The 27,158-nt window shown below is 41.9% G+C and overlaps 1 protein-coding gene across 2 annotated transcripts in view; it reads left to right on the forward strand.

Moving 5' to 3' along the window:
- Window positions 1-27,158, forward strand: part of AHRR (aryl hydrocarbon receptor repressor) — a 317,910-nt gene that overhangs the window by 258,840 nt on the left and 31,912 nt on the right. For both annotated transcript variants that reach the window (XM_072152898.1, XM_072152899.1), the window contains one exon: window positions 24,962-25,095. In XM_072152898.1, coding sequence (XP_072008999.1) covers window positions 24,962-25,095 — 134 coding nt within the window. The remainder of the gene's footprint in view (window positions 1-24,961; window positions 25,096-27,158) is intronic.

Raw genomic sequence — 27,158 nt, forward strand, 5'->3', positions numbered from 1 at the left:
GCATTTTGATTAATATATATATATGTGTGTGTCTGGGTTAAAAACAAGGTAGCTTCTGTAGGTTCTTACATTTGTTTGTTTGTATGTAAGGTAGAACAGTGAAACTTAAGACAAATTGTTTTTTTCCTTTTGAGTTGTCATGGGAACATGGATTTAAAGCAGGACAGCTTCATTGCAGTCACCTTTGATAAATTATCATCATCCAGAGAGCTTCATCATAGGTTATAATGGGAAGAGTTCAATTTGTAACTAAATTGATGTATATTTGCAAGTATAGGTAATGGTAATAATTAAGTTCTGGCTCTGGCATGAAACATAAAACCAAGAAAATAAAACTCTTTAACTCAAGACTTACCTGGCACAATGCCATAGGATTGTGAAACCCTTAGCAGACAAATAAGGTTAAATACCTCAGCTTTAAACCACTATTAATTGTTTGTGGTAGATATAGAGGTAACCGCTGCAGTAATAATGAAAGGTGTACTGAAACTCAAAGTTGGTTTTAATCACTTGTTTTTCGTAGGTGAAATGGCACAGTATGGCATTTCATGGCCCACTTAATTTTTTTTTCTCTGGAGGATTAGTCACAGGAAGAGACCTTCACATTTCATAGTTACATATTTTCTATTTGAATCTGTTGAAGACAATAGCAAGATAGCAAGATGGTCTAAGTGCCAGTGGCTTTTTAACATTTCATGTGATTGATTGGTCTTCAAGGCATTGTAAACCATGTGAATGGATCATTTGTGGCAAACACTACACAACAGTTATACACTTGGTGGCTACCAGTTTTAAGATAATTAAGCTTATTTATCCAGTACTGGCAGGTCTTTGGTAATAAAATGATTCCAGAGCTGCTCAGGTTTCATGTCTTTTTGGTTTTTGAAATATATATTTTTCCCTGTGGACACATTATTGTTCATAAAACAACCAAAGACATAGAATTTACAGAAATAGTTTACAATAACAACATGAGAAAAAAGTCAGAGTTCTACTCACAATTTTCTTTGCTTTGTCTTCAAAAGGCAACATAACAAATGTCCTATAGTAAATTAAATGTATGTTTTGATATGATTGTAGTAGCTAATGATGGTAATTATATTACATCTAGAGATGCTAGTTTCAATATACAGGTAAACTTTTGGGTAGAATTGGTTTGAGAAAACACACAAAACCTAAAAAAAATGTTGATCTGGGCAAAGGACATTGTTCTAGTCGTGTTTATTATAATACTATGACTAATAATAATAATATTCATCATGAATGATTAGATTCTTTAATGTAATTGGTTACATAGCAGCAGACCAAAACAGTTACTATAACTGGTTGTTTCTCTGGAAGCTCAACTTCATAAAAGTGATATAACCTAGGGAAAAGTAAATTTAACTTTTTTTAAAGATTGCAGAGGGCAACTAGGAATTGCAAAGTGGTCATGATAGGTGAGGTTATAGGACAGGCTGTTGGTGCGCTTGCCAAGTTTACTATATCCTGCAGCAGAATCCTGTGCAGGTTAAAGTTGATTTCTACACAAGGCAGGACCTGGCATAAAATTCATCCCAATCGAATAAGCTCTAAAATCATCTTGATAAATTTCTCCCCATGTTTTTCTGATCGTGGACAACTCTTTTAACTCAATAGCAATAATAAGTCCTAAGTTTGCAGCAGTAAAGTATATCAGTACACATTGCAGGAGAAGCTTGGGTCTCTGGCTATTACATGGGCAATTATTTGCAGCTCTCATGTTTGTAAGCAGGTTTTCTGTGGCATCAAAGGAAACAGTTCTTATTTTCTTTGTTTTTACATCATAATAGATCACAGAGATCACTGAATGTATTAAATTTGCTGGGGATGGGGGAGAAAATAGGTATGGATAGTAATGTGACTTTCCTGTAAGAAGCAAAGGGGTACAACTTCAGATTCTTAGGAAGAAAGATGAGTACTTTGGGGCACAAGAAGGAGGAGGAGGAGTAAATCAAAGCACATTGCACATTTATTTGATCATCTTAAAGCTGTTTTGGTAAAAAAAAAAAAATTATTTTTTCAGATTAGCTTTGTAACAGCTTACCTACCCATTAAGTACCTCATGGGCAGAGGGGCGTGCACATGTACTGCCATAATAGTAAAACATTGCGATATCACTGACTCTATTGACAAACAGAAATTAAAAACAGTTATAGCTTTTGGGAAGTGACCGAAAACTATGTCTTTAGAGGTCAAACTATGTTATATATTTAAGGTGGCCAGGAGTGTATATTTAAGGAGGCCAAGGGATCCATCAGCAGTTTTTGTAAGAATATTATTATGAAAAGTTACTTGGCATACATTATGAATTAACAGGCATCCTTTTCCCTCTAACATTACAACACAAAACAAGTTGTACTAAATACACTACAAAGTTAAAGTTATTCCTCTCCTATTAGCAAAAATAAATTTGGTTCTATATCCTCTGGGTGGTGGTATTTATGGTTCCATGCTGTTGTTACCCTTCTCCGCTTCACTTCTTTTCTTCTTATCCTTTTCTTTCCCCCATAGAGTTTAAAGACTCTCTCTCACTCACAATCTGTATACAGAAACCGTCCAGCAGTATTCATCTGTTACAGTTATGCAGTATATGACCTGGAGTATAGGGAGCAGTGTTCCAAAATATAGAGAAGACAGCACTCATCGATGAAGTCGATCAAATCTTTACTGAAAAGGTGCCAAACATCCAGAGGAGATGCACGCTGAGCTAGGCGACAAAAAGCACTTTCTTAAGCCTCAAGCCAGTTAAATAGCACATATGTAGAATTATTATTTTCTCAAGGAAAAGTGGGAAAGGTGGGAAAACTAACTGGAGAGCAATGTTGGAGAAAGAAAGATAGGGAAAGAAGTGGCATATGTATATTAGCATGGATCGTTAGAGATAGGCTAAGTTGGGGGTAACATGATAGAAAAAACTATCTTCAAATGGGTAGAATAATGAGGCATAATACCGTTACTCATCTACCAAACACAATGGACAAACCAATGTATATCTAGTTAACATTCAAGCATTAGTAAATGTATCACAAGAAAACAGTTAAATTGTTATTGTCATTTAAGCCCATTGCTCCCATGGTGTTAAATTTTATAATTATTCTCACTTCCTGGCATAGCAATGCTTTAGGGCAATACCCACCTAATGGATTAAGTTCTGTCCTCTCTAGTCCTGCAAAACGTAAGGTATCTGGATTACCTAGTCGCGAGGAGCATTTTCCTGTGCTTATGGAGTTGTGATATTCCCTGAATAAAGTTACGGATTGCTTTGCTTATATAATATCTGTTGTACGGACACATTATTACATACAGGACCAACATGGCCCTGCAGTTTATAAAGGACTTCACTTCATGTAAAATGCCACTTATTCGGATCCTTTTTGTTTGCATATCGGGATACATTTTTGTAACCTATATTGATGGGGTGTTGAAAAATGACTCTGTACTAATTGAGGCAGATTTATCAGAAGTGTTTAAGAGCAGAACTTGGCAACTGGAACAGTTTTACCTCAGAAACTTTTGATAACTCTCCCCCATTGTGTCCTAAGTGTGGGACCAAAGTCTAAACAATATAAGTGGTCTATGTTTAGTAATTTCTGACAGTTGGGCATCCTATTTTTCCAGTTCCTTTGGATAGCTGTACGTATCGCTCTCTCACAAGGATAAATCCAAAGGAGAAGACGACACGTACACTGTTACTTTTGTTAGGCCCCTTCCACACTTGCGTTGCAGATCACGTCAGAGTTCAATCAGTTTTCAGTCAGAGTTTGTTCAGTGTCTCAGTATTTCACACCCATTTTCAATGCGTTTTTCATGTGCAGATAACGCGCATGAAAAGGACTCAGGACTGAGCTCTATCTTTCTATGGCAATTGATGCGTGAAAAACGCATTGCACTTGTATTGGACTTGCAAGTGTCTCAGAGTGCAATGCGTTTTTGATACATCTCCATAGACCCGTATGGTGCGTTTTTCACGCATGCGTGTGCGTGAAGAAAAATGCGAGTCTCAAAATGGGTCAGAGTGCAATGCAAGTTGTGCACGTCAAAAGCATGCGCAGAACACACATGTGAAAAACGCAAGTGTGAAATGGGCCTTTTTTGTTCTCACCACACTGTCTTGGAATATCTTCCTGTCATCCCTTCAGTAGTATTATGTACTTTATATTGTGCTTTTTATATGATGGAATTAGGGTAACCACAATCCAACAATCTATGTTTTAGGTCACCTGCTTGTGCCTCAAATATCTCATTCTCACTATTTAATCTCCTAATGCATAGAAAATGACTGTAGGGTAGACTTTCTTTTGTGTAGCTGGGATGGAAACTATGAAAGTGAAGGTTGGTGGCCGTGGGTTTCCTAAAAGCGGTGGTAGCCAAACAGCACTCACACTCACTTATACAATACAGAGGTGAAGCACATGTTCATAGTGTTGTTCTCATTAAGACATGTAACAAAGCTTGTAAAATCCTGTTCTGTACCCTCCCACACTACAAATATGTCATCAACATAACAGAAAAAGGATTTAATATGTTTGACGAAAGGGTTCTGAATAGAGAAAATGTATTTGCTTTCAAAAACCACCAAAAAGAGGCTGGCAAAAGTGCACGCCACTTGCATTATTCTTGAGAATTAACCTAAGGCTCTCGCAAGCAATGTCTATATAATCCTCATCCTGTTGGAATCCTGTTTAAAACTATAAGAACACTCTCGATTCCCAATATACAGGGATCCGCATATACAGGCTCTCCACTTCCATTGATGCTAGATGGTAGTTATCCTGCCACATAATACTATCAATGGATTTCAGAAATGCATTTGTATCCCTTAAATATGAGGGGATGTTTGTTAATAAAGGACGTAGTAGCCAATCTATGCATTTCGATAAAAGGTTTGGACAAAGACCCTATGCCAGCCACAATAGGGCAGCCTGGAGGATTTCGAAGTGTCCAACAGGGATATTTTGGATATGGTGGTAACAGTTTTCTGCCATTTTCTCTGATTAAATTTGTTTTTCTATGCTCCATCTAAGAAGTCTACCTAGTTTGGTCAGATATTGTTGGGTGGGATTACCATTCAATTTCATGTACGTAGTGGCGTCCCCTAACTGCCTCATAGATTCTTGTCCGCTTTATAATCGTGTCAAAGATTAGGGTGCAGTGGTGCTCTAACTAGAAATCCACAGTCCAGTATTATACAATAGTGTATAGACAAAAAAGTAGTTGCCATTCACAGATCCTTTAAATAACGCCTTTATTTCATCCATAGAGTTAAAACATATACTATGAGAGAAAAGAGCAGGCCAGAAGACATTCAGCTGAATTTTTTTGCCACCTACTTTTTTTTCTCCACACTATTGTTCTAGAAAGTATCACCAGGCCATTTGGCTAATTTCTATTGATGCTTCATATTTGGTTTTGAGCAACTTCAAGGTGGTTCTTGAGATGACTGATAGAAACACTTAGCATTTACTGCTTCTAGGAGTTTCTAGCACTTTCTCATCAACTGGAGGCTTCCTTGTCTACAGGTACTACTGATTATTGTTTCACAAAACAAAAGATAACTATTTATTACCCTTAAATTGCTACTGGTGTTTAGCCACATGGACTAACCTTTCTACTGTTCTAATAAGTTTAAAGAGAAATCTATCTTTATCGTGAAGGCTCAAATGATGCAATATCATTATACAAAGAAATGCATTAAAATAAAATGAAATCACAATTTTCACCATACAAAGCTGCAAATCGTGTAAGATAGCAGTCCTTGAAATCTGTGTAACCATACTTTTGTGTGGGTGTAAGAAACAGCAGAACTAAGGGAGATCAATTTATATTCCAGGATTGTAGATGGACATGGTGCACTGTGGTGCACTGCTGTGTGAGATCTTTCTGCACAACCATCCCTTCTGCTGTGAGTCAGAGCTGTAGAAATCCTCTGTTTGAATACTACAGCATTTACTTAGGGGAGAGGCGCTGTGATGTGCAAATTGAAGAGATCGAACACAGGAGTGCACAAGAGTATTCCAAATCAAGCTACAATTCCAGAATGTAAATGCATTTTCAACAAAAATATGATTACACAGATCTCTGGGGCTACTGACATTAAATGCAGTGTAACCTGGTCAAAATTGATCTCCCTTTTATAAAAACAAACAATTAAAATGGATCTTTAGCATATAAATATTTAGGGAATAATAGCTTGTCTCTTAAAGGGGTTTTCCCACAAAAGTTCTCACATTTCAATCCCCTAGTCATGTAAACACAATAAACATATTTATTATAACTCCCAAGGCTGCTCAGTGTAAAATCCCAGGGTACAGGTGTATATACACTTTCATCTGGCTTCTGACATTGTACTAACACACTGACACATAGAGAGGAGAGATGAGACAGATCAGAGATGATGAGATGCCTATTACACTCTATCAGCTTTGCTACATCTATGTTCTCACAGATATGTGCCTGCCTCCCCCTTCCCCTGGATCACTTATCTCCTTGTAGTTTATAGCTAACAGCTCCTCTCTCCTCACGATGTGCCGGCAGGAAGGGAATCAGTGAGTGTCTGAGCTCTATGCAGGTGGCGGGGCTACATGCACAGAGCTAAGAGACACCGAAACTAAGCAAGCACGGCAAATCGAAGATGACGGCCCGACCCTAAAGTCAGAAGTTACAAGGTCGTGTCTAGTGGCAACTGAAATTGTATACAGCAGAACTGATAGAGACAGGTTGGACTTATATCTGAGAAATGCTGCATTTTTGTTATTTAGTGAATTAGTTAATTAGTAATTAATTAGTGAATTGTTAATCAGTGAATTAGAGAATGTATTATTTTGTTATCCTTAGTACATATGAGAAACTTGCCTTCATGGGAATACCCCTTTAAGTGCTACATTAATTCTGACATATTGGTAGGTTTTATGTGTTAAGAGCTCATTCATGGTCCTGACACAGCGTGCCAATATGGCTTAGGTTGTTACAAAACCGTTTGCTACACAAGGACAATTAAAAAGTCAATGAGCTATTCAGCTTCAAATATTAGAGGTAGAGATGGGCGAATCGATTCTAATGATTCTAACTTCGGTTAGAATTTCAGGAAAAATTCGATTCGCCACAAAGCCAAAGTTTGTGCTGATTCGCGGGAACGAAGTTGGTTTTTTTCCCCTCATGTTTCTGCTAAATGGGCGCGAGACAACGTGTTACATGGGGCAGAGAACTCTGGGAAGGAGAAAGGAACACTCCCGACATCTGCAGACCTGTAAGCCAATCAGTGACCGGCAGGCTTATGTGATGTCACACAACCCTATAAAACCAGCCATTTTCTATCTCAGCACTTCACACTTCATGTTGTAGAGTCCAGCTGCTGTTATTGTGCTGTGGGATTCTTGCTGCAATCCTTCGCTGTTCTCTAAGGGGGATCTGTATAGCCCAAATAGCAGTTCTATTTAGTGACAAAATCGAATAGGAAGAAATCTGTTTGACTTTCATGCATCTGCAGTAGCGATTGGTGGACTAATCCCTTGTTGTTCTTTAAGGGGGATCTGTATACCCCAAATAGCAGTTCTATTTAGTGACAAAATCGAATAGGAAGAAATCTGTTTGACATTCATGCATCTGCAGTAGTTGTCAGTTGTCAGTTGTGGGGTATCTGTATAACGGACATTGCAATACCTTTTGGGGGCTCTAGTTTACAGCCAGATTTACGTGTCAAATCCACATAGTATATACAGTGATTTTCGCTGAAATTACACTGTCAGTTGAGGGGCTTCAGTAAAACGCACATTGTAATACCTTTTTGGGGGCTCTAGTTTACAGCCAGATTTACGTGTCAAATCCACGTAGTTTATACAGTGATTTGCGCTGAAATTACACTGTCAGTTGTGGGGTATCTGTATAACGGACATTGTAATACGTTTTGGGGGCTCTAGTTTACAGCCAGATTTACGTGTCAAATCCAAGTAGTTTATACAGTGATTTGCGCTGAAATTACACTGTCAGTTGTGGGGCATCTGTATAACGGACATTGCAATAGCTTTTGGGGGCTCTAGTTTACAGCCAGATTTACGTGTGAAATCCACATAGTTTATACAGTGATTTTCGCTGAAATTACACTGTCAGTTGTGGGGCTTCAGTAAAACGCACATTGTAATACCTTTTGGGGGCTCTAGTTTACAGCCAGATTTATGTGTGAAATCCACATAGTTTATACAGTGATTTGCGCTGAAATTACACTGTCAGTTGTGGGGTATCTGTATAACGGACATTGCAATAGCTTTTGGGGGCTCTAGTTTACAGCCAGATTTACGTGTGAAATCCACGTAGTTTATACAGTGATTTGCACTGATATTACACTGTCAGTTGTGGGGTACCTGTATAACGGACATTGCAATACCTTTTGGGGGCTCTAGTTTACAGCCAGATTTACGTATCAAATCCACGTAGTTTATAAACCACTATGTCAGACAGAAAGGTGGCAGGTGGAGCAGGCAGAGGTGGCAGCAGAGTAAAGGGATGTCGCAGCAGGGGTGACTCTGTGAGGCCAGAACTGCCATTGTCATCTAGTGGCAGTGTGTTGATCAACAACCCAAAGGTTGTTGAATGGTTGACTAGGTCATCCAATTCCTCAAACATAACATCTGACAACCCCAGCCAAGAGTCTGTAGGTTCCTCTGATACAACAATTAGTTGGCATGGCCCAGGAGCAGGTCAGCGGCCCTCACCTGTCCTCAACCAGGCTCTGTCCTGTTCCTTTCCCACAGCCAGAGAGCTATTAGGTTGCCTGGGCTCCGCGCCACTATTCAGCAAGGACGAAGTGTTTGAGGACAGTCAGCAGCTGCTTTGCAGTGAAGAGGTGGGGCAGACTTCCGCTGCTTCCTGCAGTAGGCAGGCTGTGCATACTGACATCGGTGAGGAGAGTAGCAGTGACCGGGAAACGCAAAATGACAATGATGTAGCCGATCGCACTTGGGAGCCGGGTGTAGCAGGGGATTCATCATCGTCGGGCGAAGAGAGTGTCAGCTTGCGGAGCAGGCAGCAAGTTGCTACTGTGGCTGTGAGTCAGCAGGGTGGCAGCAGTACGAGGACGGGAGCCAAACGTCCGTGGGGTACAAATCCTGATTCGCAGGCCCAAATAAGCAGTGGCACAGGGGCTCAGCGAGGCAGCGGTGGTAGTAGTCGCTCAGTGCAGAGTGTTGGTGGTAAAATTACCACCTCAGCGGTGTGGCAGTTTTTTGTAAAGACACCAGAGGAGCCGAGCGTGGGTATATGTCGTATCTGCGGGCAGAAAGTGAAGCGTGGCCAGGGAGCTTACCTTGGCACCACGGCCCTGTGCCAACACATGCAGCGTCACCATCCAATGGCCTGGGAGAAACGGGTGTCAGATGCGGTCCATCCTGCAGGCGCAGCAACAGCAGCAGCACCTAGTGGCACACATGCTGTTTCAGCAAGTCAAGGCTCCAGCACCTCTGCCGAAGTGAGCTGTTTGTCTTTGACATCATCTCCCGGTCCAGATGCTCCTGCTCCTCGCTACGCATGGCGCCAGCAGTCGTTGAGCGAGGCGATTACAAAAAGACAACTCTATGCGTCCAGCCATCCTAAGGTGCAGAAGCTGACCGTGCTCTTGTCAAAGTTGTTGGTACTGCAGTCTCTCCCTTTCCAAGTCGTGTATTCTGCACCCTTCAGAGAACTAATGGCTTGTGCCGAACCGAGGTGGAGAGTTCCAAGCCGCAATTTTTTTCCAAAAAGGCTGTGCCAGCCCTTCACCAATATGTACAACAGAAGGTGGGCCTTTCCTTGAGCTTATCAGTTTCTTCCAAGGTGCACGGCAGCGCGGACGTGTGGAGCTGTAATTATGGTCAGGGCCAGTATATGTCCTTTACGGCCCACTGGGTGAATGTGCTTCCCGCCCAGCCACACCAACAACTTTCTCCTCCACGTTGTCAAACTGCTGCTCCTGCGCCAGTGTCCCCCTCTTCCTCCTCCTTCTCCACCACCACCTCAGCCTCCACAAGTACTGCTCCATCATACCACTTGTGCAGGGCACAGCGGTGTCACGCAGTTCTACACCTGGTTTGCCTGGCCGAACGAAGTCACACAGGGGAGGAACTGCTCCGCGTCATGCAAGAAGAAATCAATGTGTGCCTTTCTCTGCGACAACTAAAAATCAGAACCATGGTGACAGACAATGGGAGGAACATGGTGTCCGCGCTGCACCGAGGAGGGATGGTCCATGTGCCCTGCATGGCGCACGTGTTCAATCTGGTAGTCAACAAGTTCCTGAAGTCTTACACCCATCTGCAAGACATTCTAAAAATGGCCAGGACACTGTGCACGCACTTCAGCCATTCTTAAAAAAGCCAAGCACACCCTCCTCGAGTTGCAGCGCCAGAACGGCCTACCCCAACATAGTCTGATATGCGATGTTTCCACCCGTTGGAATTCCAGCCTCCATATGTTAGACCGCCTGTATGAACAGAGAAAAGCCATTAATGATTTTTTGATGATGCAAGCGGACCGTAGTACTCCCCTGTATAACTTTGATGTCAGCCACTGGCAGCTCATGAATGACACCTGCTGTTTGCTCAGGCCTTTTGAAGAGGCCACATTATTTGTCAGTTGCCAGGACTGCGGGATGAATAACGACATACCACTGCTTCATGTCCTGGACCTCATGCTGCAAAATCTGTCTGGTCAGGGCACTGGAGAAGTGGAGACTACATCTCATGGCCACATGAATCCGGCTGAAATGGAGGAGGAGGAGGACATTGGAGCACAAGCAGAGTCTGGTGCAATTTGTGATTTTTCTACTCAGGTGACAGGAGAGGAGGAGCAGGAGCATCCGGAGGAGGTAGAAGACGAGGCAGATGACCCAGAAGCACCATGGCAGTATACTGTGGATATGGAGACCGGGAGTCCCTCAAAGTCACTTGCGCAGATGGCCTGCAGCATGCTGCTTTGCCTAACTAGTGACAGTCAAATAGTCAACATCCGGCATAGGGATGACTTTTGGCTCTCCACCCTCTTGGACCCTCGCTACCGGTCCAAAATGGGTGACTTTTTTCCTGCTGCTGAGAGGAAGGAACAACTGGCATACTATAGAGAAATACTGAGCACACAGTTGGCCGCTGCCAATGTGCGCCATTGTCCATCCTCTGTCAGATCTGACCGGGGGATTCCTGGCAGTCATTGCTCACGTACTACTATGGCTGCTGTGGGGAGCTGGGAGGGTAGGAGCAGTAGCAGTTCCATCGACAGTCGCTTAAGTCTGGATTCCTTAATGAGCAATTTCCTTCACCCGCCTAGTGAGGAGGGTAGCCGCCACCGGCAGCAGCAGCAGGACATGAAGCAGACCCTGTACCAGCAGGTGGTGGCCTACTTGGACAGTACTTTACCACCTGAGGTAGAGGATTCCATGGACTACTGGGCAGCCAAACTTGATGCGTGGCCACGGAGTTTGCAGTAGAGAAGCTGTCCGGCCCTGCCAGTAGTGTGGCATCAGAGTGGGTGTTCAGTGCGGCGGGGGCCATCGTTACCCCCAGGAGAACCCACTTGTCCACCCGTAATGTGGAGAGACTGACCTTTGTCAAGATGAATCAGGCTTGGATCGGCCAGGATTTCAACTCACCAATGCCTAATGCATCAGCTTAGATCAGCCATGACGCCTCCTCCAAACGTTGAGAAATGAGTCGGGGTTCTAACTACCTGCCTCAGCTACTGCTCTGATGCTGCCACCCGCCTGATGCCACACATCTGCTGCTAGTTGCACCATCTGCCTCCTACCATCTTTACCAGGGACTGGAATTGTCTGCCACCTCCACACTATATCATGGTAACACTCTGCAGGCTCCTGCTGCTTCTGATGCCACCTTCACACTATATCATTGTGCCACTCTGCGGGCTCCTGCTGCTACTGATGCCACCTTCACACTATACCATTGTGCCACTCTGCGGGCTCCTGCTGCTGCTGCTGCTACTGATGTCATCTTCACACTATACCATTGTGCCACTCTGCGGGCTCCTGCTGCTGCTGCTTTTGATGCCACCTTCACACTATACCATTGTGCCACTCTGCGGGCTCCTGCTGCTGCTGCTTTTGATTCCACCTTCACACTATATCATTGTGCCACTCTGCGGGTTCCTGCTGCGGCTTTTGATGCCACCAACACACTATATCATTGTGCCACTCTGTGGGCTCCTGCTGCTACTGATGCCACCTTCACACTATATCATTGTGCCACTCTGCGAGCTCCTGCTGCTACTGATGCCACCTTCACACTATATCATTGTGCCACTCTGCAAGCTCCTGCTGCTACTGATGCCACCTTCACACTATATCATTGTGCCACTCTGCGGGCTCCTGCTGCTGCTACTGATGCCACCAACGTACTATATCACTGTGCCACTCTGCAGGCTCCTGCTCCTTCTGATGCCACCTTCACACTATATCATTGTGCCACTCTGAGGGCTCCTGCTGCTGCTGCTTTTGATGCCACCAACACACTATATAATTGTGCCACTCTGCCGCTCTTGCTCCTTCTGATGCCATCTTCACACTATATCATTGTGCCACTCTGCGGGCTCCTGCTGCTGCTACTGATGCCACCAACGCACTGTATCACTGTGCCACTCTGCAGGCTCCTGCTGCTTCCGATGCCACCTTCACACTATATCATTGTGCCACTCTGCGGGCTCCTGCTGCTACTGATACCACCTTCACACTATACCAATGTGCCACTCTGCGGGCTCCTGCTGCTGCTGCTTTTGATGCCACCTTCACACTATATCATTGTGCCACTCTGCGGACTCCTGCTGCTACTGATACCACCTTCACACTATATTATTGTGCCACTCTGCGGGCTCCTGCTGCTGCTTTTGATGCCACCAACACACTATATCATTGTGCCACTCTGCCGCTCTTACTCCTTCTGATGCCAATTTCACACTATATCATTGTGCCACTCTGCAGTCTCCTGCTGCTGCTTTTGATGCCACCAACACACTATATCATTGTGCCACTCTGCGGGCTTCTGCTGCTACTGATGCCACCTTCACACTATACCATTGTGCCACTCTGCAGGCTCCTGCTGCTGCTGCTTTTGATGCCACCTTCACACTATATCATTGTGCCACTTTGTGGGCTCCTGCTGCTACTGATGCCACCTTCACACTATATCATTGTGCCACTCTGCAGGCTCCTGCTGCTGCTGCTTTTGATGCCACCTTCACACTATATCATTGTGCCACTTTGTGGGCTCCTGCTGCTACTGATGCCACCAACACACTATATCATTGTGCCACTCTGCAGTCTCCTGCTGCTGCTTTTGATGCCACCAACACACTATATCATTGTGCCACTCTGCGGGCTTCTGCTGCTGCTGCTACTGATGCCACCAACGCACTATATCATTGTGCCACTCTGCGGGCTCCTGCTGCTACTGATGCCACCTTCACACTATATCATTGTGCCACTCTGCGAGCACCTGCTGCTACTGATGCCACCTTCACACTATATCATTGTGCCACTCTGCGGGCTCCTGCTGCTGCTACTGATGCCACCAACACACTATATCACTGTGCCACTCTGCAGGCTCCTGCTGCTTCTGATGCCACCTTCACACTATATCATTGTGCCACTCTGCGGGCTCTTGCTGCTACTGATGCCACCTTCACACTATACCATTGTGCCACTCTCCGGGCTCCTGCTGCTGCTACTGATGTCGCCTTCACACTATACCATTGTGCCACTCCGCGGGCTTCTGCTGCTGCTGCTTTTGATGCCACCTTCACACTATACCATTGTGCCACTCTGTGGGCTCCTGCTGCTGCTGCTTTTGATGCCACCTTCACACTATATCATTGTGCCACTCTGCGGGCTCCTGCTGCTGTTGCTTTTGATGCCACCAACACACTATATCATTGTTCCACTCAGTGTAAAAAGAGTGCACTCTTTGATGTTATAGTGGGATCTTGGCCCTCAGCTCAGTCCTTTCGAGCTGGCACAGACGTTACCTTGTCAGGCTGCGTTCCCGCTTCGCTTTTTGGGGAAGTTGGCCTATGTAAGTGCACATGGAAGTGAAGAGTGAAGCGATTCTAAGAGCCGCGGCTGTCATGTGCGTGTCATACTAAAACACAGCATTGTTTGAAGACCAAACCACGCTCCCTATGCATATTTAAGCATGACACAACACCCTACAGGCTCTCTGCAGTCAGGAAATGCCTGTTTTTTAACGTGATTCGTTTTGTTTCAATTCGGGTCGAATCAATTTTTTTTAAAAAATTCGGCGAATCGGGTCGAAACTAATTTTAACAAATTCGCCCATCTCTAATTAGGGGGATGAACAGCTATGTAGATAAAGACCTTGTTTATGACCTTAAGCTATGAAATTTAAAAAAAAAACACAAAAGAGGATAAGTTATGCAGGTATCTTTTGTCAGTTTTGAGAGTGTCTGTTGCATGTCAGATTTATCAAAGTGGCTTTAACTGGTTGGTAAGTATGACATATGAGTTGTTAAACCTGTTAGGAGCGGACCCACACACAAACTACACTCAGAACATTTCAAATGGCTTTAAACATGTTTCACTGATGCCACTATGTCAGTACCTGTCCAGCAAACACGCAACCACAACCAGGCTTGGCGCTAGCTGTCACACTAGGTAAGTGGTGGCGAACTCACCCTGCGACGTCCCTGCAGGCTAAGGCCCTGCCTAAAGCAGATGAACTGCCCTGATAAGGGCGAACTCACTATCAGGAACCTAATTGATTGTCCCTGAGCGACCCAACAAGATGACAGGAAGACTTACTTCCTGGCAGCTGCTGGATGGTGGAGCAGACAGGTAACCGGAATACAGGTATAGACCAGTGTTCACACTGCTGCACAGAATACTAACACAGGTCTGAGACAGGGAAAGTGGGATAACACTAGGAGGTAAACGATACTGAGGGACAAACAACAGATACAGGACTTCAGGCAGGTTATACACAGGTCAGGTCAAGATCAAGCGGGTATATACAGGTCAGGTCCAGATACAGGCAGACAAGCTGAGACAAACAAACCAGGTAAAAACCAATATGGCTGCAAAGGTACAGAATCGGGTACAAAACACAGAACACCAAACAAGATAGCAAGAGCACTAGATACACAGGTAAGACTAAGAGAAGAACCAGCAAGGTATGATGGGAATGGGCAGGTATATAAGGCTGTTCCCGGACACGCCTCCAGCAGCACACTGGGATAACTGTCCATCAGGCTAGTAACCCTTGCTAGGCAGGGCTGAAATGCAAGGAGCAGGGTGTGGCTCAGTTAATCCAAACACAAGCAGTAAGCCACAGTTCACACACAAATAAACACCATCTATTCTGCCAACTACGGATAGAGCGAACTTTAGGCACGGAGGTTACACACTATCCGTAGGATGTAAAAAAAAAAAAAAGACTTTTATTGATGCCCTCTGTCATTAAAGATGGAAAGAAGGGACAAGTACCTAGTACCCCTCAGGAATGAGGGAGTTAAGAAAGAAGCTGGCTATGTGTGACTCACTGTAGAGAATTCCAAAGGGATGGATGAATGAAGGATTTCTCTTCAGTGAGTCAAATACAGTCAACGTCTCTAAAGCCCCTCATTCGCCACTCCAACAGGAATTCTCTTCAGCAAACTAAACTCAGCCAAGTCTTTCTCTACTGCCTCATTCCTGAGGTGGGCTGGGTTAGGAGTGTCATGGTCAGTTAGGAGGCAGCTCCCATCCCTCCATCACTGGATTTTTCGTAACAGAGGTCATCAATAAAAGTCTTTTGTATAAGAATGGTGACACTATTACAATGAAAAGAAACACCAGTGAGACATGTATAAAAAAATCTAAAAGGTTTGTTTGGGTGCGTCACTGGTGACCTGTTCCCTTTAAAATCTGCAGTGGTTTTTTACCAAAAAGTTGCATAAAAGTTACAAACTTTGGTACAACTAGTTCCTTTGTTTTTCCTACGCCAGGAAGGAATAAAGTGGGTTTGCTCCTAAATTTGAGAGTTTTTGTGAAGTTGCATGTAATAAACTTCTTATTAGGTAAAATAGTTTCTGCTATATTCGTCGCCAAATATTTGCATTAAAAACCATCATGTAAATCCATGTATAATTCCAACATCCTTTTTAATTTTGCTTTATTTTTTTCATTATAAAGATGTTATCTTAGATAGAGATCAGCGGATCTTATAGCTAGTGGTAGTGGCAGGTTACCATAAAGCCTTAATAACTAAGTGACACCCTTCTTTTAGCTAAAAATTGTTTCCCTCAGATGCCCAAGGTTTGGCCTCCTCTGGCAGAATCCAGCATCTCCTCCTCATGCATTCTCAGCATTCAGCAATTCATGTCATGTGACATCATTTAAGGTCCTTTAGCTTCCTAACATTAGCAAGGAAATCCATCTATAATTCCAACATCCTTTTTAATTTTGCTTTATTATTTTCATTATAAAGATGTTATCTTAGATAGAGATCAGCGGATGTTATAGTTAGTGGTAGTGGCAGGTTACCATAAAGCCTTAATAACTAAGTGACACCCTTCTTTTAGCTAAAAATTGTTTCCCTCAGATGCCCAAGCTTTGGCCTCCTCTGGCAGAATCCAGCATCTCCTCCTCATGCCTTCTCAGCATTCAACAATTCATGTCATGTGACATCATCTAAGGTCCTTTAGCTTCCTAACATTAGCAAACAATACCCCACACATATATATAATCACATGAAATTACAGCATGCCTGCATGGATTTCTATTCCTCCCCATGCCTCCATGGGGTCATGTTGTGATTTCATGTGATCAGATATATGCATGGGGTACAGTTTAATAATGTTAGGAGGCTAGAGGACCTTAGATGATGTCACCCTGGTCACATGACATTACTTGATGAATGTTGAGAAGGCATGGGGAGGAGCTGCTGAATTCAGCATGAATCTGACTCACTCTAGATTTGCTATATGCAAGGTAAGGTTACCGTATAAAGTTGAATTTATTGGGATCTGAGGGAAACCATTTTTAGCTAAAAGAAGGGTTTCAGTTAGTTATTAAGGCTCTATGGTAAAATGCCACTAGCTGTATTTGTAGTGACAGGTTCCTTTAAAAGGGTTTGGGTGTGTCCCACACAACCTGACATTTTACCAGATTGGCTGCTGTGCTAGCTACTAGCCATGGCTTTCATTGGCCAGGGATGTCCCATTGACCAACCAGATCCATGGCGAGTGGGTTAGGGATCAGTTTGCTGAATGAGCTGCATGGCCGGCCAATCCGGCACTAATTCCAGGTGAAACGGGGCGCATCTGAACCCTGGACCCAAAGAATTTTTCTCTGAGCAAGACTGTGCAGTCTAAAAATCTGTAATAATACATTACAGTATCCATTTCTTGCCCAAAAATAATATTTGATCACGTATCCAGAAGAAAATCAATGGTGCACTGGACACTTAGAGGATATATAAAAAAAAACAAGTGTTGAAAAATTTGTGCCTTAGTTATCCTTACGCCTTAAAACATTTGCTACTAATGCCGGATTTTCACATTTCTGCTTTAGTGTATTCTTGTCCCACAGGGAAAAGAGTTCAGAAATATCTGGATTTAGAAAATACATTAAAGCTAAATAATGATTTGGCATACAACAAATGCTAAACACTACCATACACATACACTATGCAGAGCACTCCTTGGGACCATTGCCCAGGTAGCATGAACACATCTGGTAATAAGGTGTATAGGACATGAAAAATGGCAGTGAGACACTGTGTGTAGTCATCTGACACCATCAATATACATGCAGTGTGAAGTGTTTGTATTACTGTCTAAGAAAGAGTCTGGATCAATCTCACCAAGCAGAAAAGATGCAGAAATCCATCAAAGTGAAACCTTCTGGACTTTTTCCCAGAGTGCCACAGACCTGGATGTTAGATGATTTTACTTCATCTCCACCATACAGTTTATTCTCAAAAATGTAAGAATTATAATATTAATGAAACTAAAGTTAATGTTTTGTTAATCTCAGGATTTGGAGAATAGACCGATATGGAGAGGATAACATTCACTTGACTCATAGCCCCACATTTATCAAAAATAGTGCAAACTGCACTTTGTACATTCTTAAAATGTGGCACGTGGTTTTCATGAATTTGGAGCACCCTGCACTGCTCAGGAAGTGGGCAGCATTTTTTTCTGGTGCACTTTGTTCATACTGCAGAATTGTGGCACACTTTGGGCTCATATAACACGCCCCTTTTAGTACCCGCTGCCACACTTTATAAATACATGTACAAGCAATTTTCACATTCTTTCTAGTGAAAAGTCAGACAGTAAACTGGTGCAAATGCATTAATAAATGTGGGCCATTGTATTCGTTTTCATATTATTGTGGTTGGGTTCTACCAATGTATTAAGCTACTGGCCCACATTCATTAAAACCCCTGCAGCAGTTTTTCATCTGACTTTGCATGTACTTTTCAGTTCAAACTGCTTGCACATGTATTTATAAAGTGTCCGCAAACACATTTGTGGTGCAGCTGTACTATACTAGACGCAACACAAATTTCTGCCCTCAAATAGGTGTTCCAATGCACATTCGGACCGTACCCCACATTATCATGAACTGTCCAACAAAATTGTGTTGCAGCCCCTATCTTAACGGTGCACCAAAAAAAAAGTTGGGGAGTGCCAGATTCATGAAGCACGTGCATCCTCCACAAACAAAGTGCACATAGCGCAATTTGCACTGTTTTGTTATATACGTGGGACGTTGTGTTTTAACCCAGGCAGTGGATCTTTAAGTACTTTGAGGACAGCAGTAATAAATGTCGTTATCACAGACCTGTAAGACAGGTTGTTTTTTTGCAGGACCAGTCTGTCACTGCGAGGATCCTAAATTTGGCAAGGGGTTAATTACCCTTCTTTTATATTTTTGTTAAAAAAATAACAATTGTTTACAAATAGAAAGAGGAAGGACGGCACTCACCCAAATTCTGTGTGAAATAGAGGTTCTTCTTTATTGGGAATAAAATCCAAACATCAACACCAGGGTACAGCGGGGAGGGAGTGATGCATGATGCTCAAGGGAAGGCTACGGCCGTTTCGCGCTGTCTGCGCTTCTTCCGGCCTCCGAAACGGCCGTAGCCTTCCCTTGAGCATCTTGCATCACTCCCTCCCCGCTGTACCCTGGTGTTGATGTTTGGATTTTATTCCCAATAAAGAAGAACCTCTATTTCACACAGAATTTGGGTGAGTGCCGTCCTTCCTCTTTCTATTTGTATTCATTGTTTTAGCTTGCATCCTTTCGGGACATTGGCACCACATTATTCTGGGCTCTGACTACGAGCAAGACTATCTCCGATCCAACCCTCTGTGAAGCCGTCTACCTTAAAAAGGGTTGCTGGAGGTGCCGCTATCACTATCTGTTTCTACTGAAAGACTCTTTTTAAATAACAATTGTTTATTACCCACATTTCAACATTTAATAAGGAATGTATCATAAATATATACTCCAAATACATAATTATTAACCCCTAAGGGACTCAGCCTCTTTTGGCCTTAAGGACACGGTCCCATTTTTCAAATCTGCCCTGTATCACTATAAGTGGTTATAGCTTTGGAACGATATAAGATATCCAGGGGATTTTGAGATTGTTTTCTTGTGACACATTGTACTTCAAATTAGTTTAAAAATTTGGATGATATCTTTTGTGTTTCGTTATGAAAAAAAATTAAATTTGGCAAAAATTTGGAAAAATTCTTTATTTTCAAAGTTCTAAATTCTCTACTTTTGATGCAGATAGTCATAGCACCCAAATAAATTCATAACTTACATTTCCCAAATGCTCTATGGGCGCACGGCCGGGCATAGAAGGGAAGGAGGCGCCATCCAGATCAGATTTGCTATGTCACATTGTACAGGCTATAATTTTTTTTGTTTTTTTATTGTGGACCTATAGGGGCTTATTTTTTTGCCACCTGAGATGTTTTGTGGGGTTTTTTTTGACCGTTTACCATACCATAAAAAATGGGTCTCCACGATTACGAAAAGACCTCATTTATATATATATTTTTTTTTTTTTAATTCTCATTTTACTGAATAAAAAGTAATTAGGCAAAAATGTAAATTTTATCATCACCAACTTTCATATGCATAACTTTTTTATTTTTCGGCTTACAAATCTGGTTAGGGGCTTATTTTTTGCGAGAAGGATTGTTCTTTTTAGTGGTCTTATATTAGAGTGCGTAACATTTTTAAATCACTTTTTAGAGCATTTTTAAAGGGTATTAATTGAAAATTATCTTTTTTTTCTCAGCGTTTTTGGGGTTGGTTTTTACGGGGTTCATTTTGCAGGTCCAATAATGATTCTGTTTTATTATGCAGATTGTTACAGACGTAGCGATACCAAATATGTGGGGGTTTTGTGTATTATATTCAATTTTACTGTATAAAAACTAATTTGGAGACAATTTTGTTTAGCATCACTATCTTTTCATATGCATAACTTCTTTATTTTTTTGGCTGGCAAATCTGGTTAGGGGCTTATTTTTTATGAGAAGAGTTGTTCTTATTTTAGAGTGTGTAACATTTTTTTAATCACTTTTCAGATAATTTTTTTAAAGATATTAATTAAAAATAGTCTTGGAATGTTTTTTTGTGTTTTTTTCCCCCGCGTTTACCGTGCAGGTCCAGTAACGATTCTGTTTTATTACACAGATTGTTACGGACGTGGCAATACCAAATATGTGGCTTATTTTTGTGTGTTTGTGTTTTTTATACTTTATTAAGTGTTTTTATGGGAAAGTGGGTTAGTGGCTTATATTTTTATGTATTTATTTTTTATTTATTCTAATGTGTAGTGTTTAGTGTTTTTATATGTTTTTACTTATACTTACTGGAACTTGAACCATGCTCCCAACATTTCTGAAAGAGTGCCGCTGAAATCCCCCTAAGCCACACCCCTAATCATGCCCCAAATTTGCACCAACAAGCAACATGATTACTGTGTGAGCACTGCAGTTTGGCCGGCAGACAGGGAGTCCTTTCATTATATTCCCCAAAAGTCCTGATATATCAAAATTTTAAAATAGATTTTTCCGTTGGAGAACCCTGTAACGGGAAAATAGCACCCAAATGTCCGAAACCCCATTTTTTTTCCATTTTGCAACACCAACATTTTTTTATTATAAAGCGATCAAAAGATCATATAGTCCTCAAAATGGTATCAATGTAAATGTCCTCGAGTACCACTTTAAACAGCTACTTACAGAAAAGTATAAAAAAGTAATTGGTCTGAGAAAAGATTTACTAAAACATAATAAAACCTGTCTGAATTTAGTATCCCCTTGATTGTCCTGATTCAGAGAATAAAGGAGAGGTGTCATCAGGAACGCACAGTAAAAGCCGTAAACACAGGACCAAAAAGAAAATTGTGGGTTTTTTTGTCAAATTCTCCACATTTGGATTTTATTCCAGCTTCCCAGTACAAGGTATGGAATATTTAATACCATCACTAGGACATTTAGTTATAAAGAAAACAATTCCGCCCACTGCTTTTTACATGGAAAAATAAAAAAGTTATGGAATTTTAAAAGTGGCGAGAGAAAAATGGAAATGCAAAAATTTTAAAGGACTGTTTAATTAAGGGGTCAAAGGAGTTTTCCCATGAATACAAGTTAGGTCCTATCCACAGGGGTCTCTGAATGTTAAGGGTGCGGTCCCTTGGGGCATTTACATTGCATTTAGAAATTTTCCTATGGGTCTGTTCACATGTCCATTTTTTTCACGGATGTGCGGCAGGAAAAAAATATTGCATCATGCGTTATTTTGTCTTGCATGTGGACCACATACATCCATAGAAGTCAATGGGGCACATTTACTTACCCAGTCCCTGCGTGATCCCCGATACGGACTGTCCGAGGAGGATGAACTCTGCCACGGTTAGTAAAGATCGTGCGCCCGATATCCTGCATGTGTTGCTTCCTCGTCCTCAGGTCTGCCAGAGTTCACCTTCTTCTTCCCGGTGCATATAAGTGCTTGGCTTGCGACACAATTTTGAAATTAAAATCTGTGGTTTGTCCGAATCTGTCGGATCGTCCAATGGCCACGCCCTCTGATTTGTGTCACATGAAAGTTACACAAATCCAATCGCATGCGCCAAAACCTCCTTTTAAATCCCTGTCCCAGCGGTGCATAATGGAAATTTTAGGGATGTCCGGCAAGAGTGTGGTCCGCGGTGCCCTTCGTAAATGAGCCCCAATGGATTCGCAAAAAAAAATGAATGGCACATGCATGACATCCATATGCAGAGTGTTATTTCTTCAAATGTTGCTAGGTAACCAACTGGGCGGGGCAAGAAGTTATTTTCCAGATGTGAAAAAAAACGGATAGCGTACATATACAATATGGACTGATCACAGACATCACTTCCACATTTTTAAGCAGCACCAGATAAGCATCACCAACACCCATCTGAATGAGCCCTTATTTTTTGTCTTATACATTTTTATTCATTTAATTTAACTGTATTATATACTTAAAATATTATAATTTCCATAATAATAACCCCCATAATAATAATAACCTCCATAATAATGCTAAAAATAATCTACATAATAATACTTATAATAAAACGAATAATCATCTCCTTATTATTAATAATAATAATAATATCTGAGAAGATCCCTCACATTATACCTGTGCATTAAGCCTGTGTCAAAATGTAACAGTGAAGCTCTTAGTTACATGAAATTCTCCAATAGACAACCACTAAGCCCATAGCCTAGTGGATAGAGGCTCTGTCCTGTATCTCTCTGGCAGGTGGAGGGTGGAGGTTGTGGGTTCAAATACTAGGCTGGGCAAAAAAATTATTTAATTGAATAATTTAGAGCCTTGTGTCTCCCAGGAAGCCCTGGGAGATGTTGAGAATCCATATATGTTTAGAGACATATGACCGGAGACTCCGGTCATATGTCTCTAAACGCTTGGTTAATAGGTTATGAGAGCCCTCATTTGTAGACCGGTGTACACACTAGGAGTCACACGCTACAGAGCTTTTTTGTTTTTTGGTTGAGAATCCATATATGTACAGATGGTGATACCTCCGTGATGAACTGGTCCCAGCTCTGCTGCTAAAACATCTACACAAAGGATTCCCTGCCCGATGTGCGATCTGGGGAAGCCCTGGGATATGTAAAGACCTAATGAGGACAGATGGTGATATTTCTCTGATGACGTGGTCCCTGCTTTTGCTAATCTGACACATCTACATAAAGGATTCCCTGCCCGATGTCTGTTCTACAGACAGATACAAGGAGTCTGTGGATGTCATTCAGTACTTCAAGTAACAGAAACCTGGTATTGAACCGTTCTGGCTTTCAAAGTATACTTGGTGGGACACAGAGCCATCCCCCGCTGCCCGTGAGGGTGGGACAGAGGTGAAAAACTGTGACTGCCCTGCCAAATCCGGGATGGTTGGGAGCTATGTGTGTCCCGTGTGACACAAATCTGTCTTGGACACTTCTTAAATACATGTGCAAGCAGTTGGCACTGAAAAGAATCTGCAAAGTCAGGCAGAAATCTGGCGCAGGGGCTGTAATAACTCTGGGCCTATATTTGTGGTTTGCAGCGCACTTTCAGCTGCTGGAAGGCTCCTGTGACACTGTTTCCCTCCCTCATCCGAAGAGCTTCTATTTTACCTGATACCTCAAAACAAAAATGTCATTGTGTGAGAGCTCATTGGAAGTCCTGATCCATGAGGAAGCAAGAACTCCATACATCACATTTTATCATGATTCTCACAGCCACATCCTTGGCACTGTGTTCGGTCTGTGAAATTTGGCGTACACATGCTTAACTTATGGACTGACCATTGGGTGTGTCTTACCTCTAAAGAAGATTGAAAATAAAGGGTTGATTTGCTGTTATATTGTTTTGGTTTGTTTTTTTTTTTTTTTTTGCTAAGCTATATTGTTTTGTTTTTGTGAATTGTATCTTAGCCTCCAACTAAATTCATGAAATATTTCAGTCCACACTGAAGTGGGAAACATCTTTTGTAAGTTGCTGACTCATCTCCAGTTACTATCTGGCTTTGGTAGAATAGAAATGACGACTTCAATAAGTATTTAAAGGGGTGGTCCCATTTCAGCAAATTAATGTTATTGTTTTTATGATACAAGGATATACAATTTTCCAATGTACTTTATGAATCAATTCCTCATGGTTTTCTATATCTCTGCTTGCTGTCCTATAGAAAGCTTCTGCGTCTACATCCAGTGGACAGAAATCTGACCGTGGTGCACAGTCACACACGTGTCTGCGGCTTGTTATGTCACAAAAAGTAATCAGATCTGTGTGTTACAACGATCCGTTCACCTGTATAACCATGGTCATCCTCTGGTTGTAGAGGCAGAAGCTTTCTATAGAAGGACAGCAAGCAGACAAATAGAAAAGCATGAGGAATTAGAAAATTGTATAACTTTTAACCATTGGCTTTAACCCCTTTAAGACCTTATGAAAATGTCAAAAGATGTGTACATACATTTAAATTCTTTGGGGCTCTCAAATTAATGATTCTAGACACTATTCAATGACAGTAGTTTCTGGCTCTTTTTTACTTTGCTGCCAGCGCTTCTATGGAGCTTACGGCTGTAGACAACCAACTGTTTATACTGTGTATACAGTGCACAGCTGTGAATGGATTTAACATATACTTGAACAGAAAACAGATGTAAAATATTCCTTTTCTGCAGATGTATACTTTCCCTTTTATTTACATTATTTGAGCTTAGCGAGGAGAGCCATCTTCTGGATAGTATCCACTATGATTGATTTTAAAGGAAACATTGCATCATCCATCAGATGACCACACAATTACACGTGAAACAAGAGAACACCTTGCACACTGCCATTACATATAACTAGGTTTTAATATATATCTAATGGGAAATTGTCTTTTTAATGCAGGAGAAGAAATCTTCCTTAAAAAACTATACAAAGCACAAGAAACAAACTCCAGCAGTTCAGAGTACTCCGCCTTTCTTAACCGATGCTTTATCTGCCGTGTCCGATGCCTTTTGGATAGCACTTCTGGATTTCTGGTGAGCTGAGGATCTAACCCCTCTGGTAGAACATTTTATTACAGGATCTAAATATACAAAGTAAAAAAAAGTGCATATCATATTCACAATATATATGTATTGTATGTTGGGGGAATATAGATTGTCAATCTACTATAAAATATTACCTAATCGTATTGGCCTCCTGAATTCACCAATACAATAGAAAGATGATGGAAAATTTGGATTGTAGCTTCCCTCCAGGGTCTCCTGAAGAGGGAGAATCAGGGGAGCCGGAGCTCCAACAATAATCTCTCTCTATTCACACCTTCTCGCTCCTCCTGCAGGGCTGTATTGTATCACAGGAAAAAGCCTTAAGTCCTAGTTGGCAAACTCTGTGTTAGGGTGAAAGCCTGGGTGCCCACAGAAGGGCTCTGAGTGCCACCTGTGGCACCCGTGCCACAGGTTCACCACCACAGCTGTAGGATAAGCCTTTTATGCCCCATGAAGAGGAAGAATAATACTGACGTTAAATTTTAACTCATATTAAGCGTATTTATCAAAGTTTGTCATTCATAAACTACCGAATATACTCAAGTATAAGCTAATTATTTGCCAAGGTACCCAATTTTACCACGAAAAACTGAGAAAACCTATTGACTGGAGTATAAGCCTAGGGTGGGAAATGCATTGGTGACAGCCTCTCCCCAGTATATAGCCTGTAGCCCCCTGCTCCTAGTATATAGCCAGTAGCCCTCTGCCTCTAGTATATAACCAGCCAGCCTCCAGCATATAGCCTGCCAGCCCCATGGCCCCATTATATAGCCTGCAAGCCCCCTTCTCCCAGTATGCCCAGTACATAAAAAAAATAAACTTAGTACTCACCTTTCCAATGCCCCCACAGTTCCTCTTCTTGCTTCCTGTGCACCTATAAGCAACAGGTCCTTTTCCTCCTCAAGACTAAAACTTTTCACTGCTCAATTAAAAGTTCACTAGATACAAAATATCACTTTTTTTACCTTTGGTTTACCTTTATGGACCAGGAATCAGGAGCCACCTCTATCCTGTGGAATGCAAGCAAAAAACTCCCTCTAAATTGTCAAAGGCTCTGCTATTGTTTTAAAGATAATAGATAGAGATGAGCAGTTTGATCAGAAATCTGGTTTGACAGGTTTGTTCTGAATTTAGAAACAAAATTAAGTCGTGGACTTTGGGCTAAACTTTGAACTCAACACGAACCAGATTGAAGTCAATAGAGACCCGAATTTTAACACCTAAAAATGGCTGAAATATGAGGCTAGTAATGGCTAGAAGGCTTAAAAATGGTGGGAATAGCAGGGCAGTTGCCCTGCCCACAATGGGCTAGGGAAGGTACTTGAAATAAGAACATAACATTAAAAAATAGAAAAATAATAAAAATGGGTAGTGAAGAGTGGACCCAACCAGCACTGTTCGTGGGAGAACAGGAAGCTAGAATGACAGTGAGGGACAGATAGAAATTTTAAATAATTGGCCTTTTCAAGGCAGTGTGAAGTACTGCATGTTTATTCCCAGAATGGATAGGCCAGACGAAATGAAGGCATTGCTAAATTACATTACAAAGACCTCAAGTTGTCTTCAACCCGCTCCAGCTCTTTTGTGCAAAGTCATTCACCTCACTGGCAGGAGCAGGTCATAATGCTCTATGATAACTGGGATTTCTCCTAGGTTCAGCTTTCCATTCCCCAAACAATGAAGGTAAAGAAGTAGAAGTAGTTTGACCCAGCTCACCCACAAGTCCTGGTGCTGACTGGGAGAGCCGGTTGCTAAATTATTGGCCTTTGGTAAGCTACCATTCTGAACAGCTTTAAAAATGTTTTGGAGGGCTCACAATATGTCAGCTTCCTAGCTGCCACTATTCTGGGTAGGCCATCCCCGCCCAGCACCAACAGGTTGTAGATAAGATAATGTACTGTGTATTGCCATTATGTGCAAGGTGCACATCACATCACAACATTTAAAAAAAAAAACTTTTTAAAAAGATATAAACTTTTTGGAAAACACAAAAATGCATACTTTTTACACATAAACTACACAATTTCCATGTATAGATATGAGTGTCTATT

This window comes from Engystomops pustulosus, chromosome 5 (assembly GCF_040894005.1).
Source record: "Engystomops pustulosus chromosome 5, aEngPut4.maternal, whole genome shotgun sequence".
Taxonomy (NCBI): domain Eukaryota; kingdom Metazoa; phylum Chordata; class Amphibia; order Anura; family Leptodactylidae; genus Engystomops; species Engystomops pustulosus.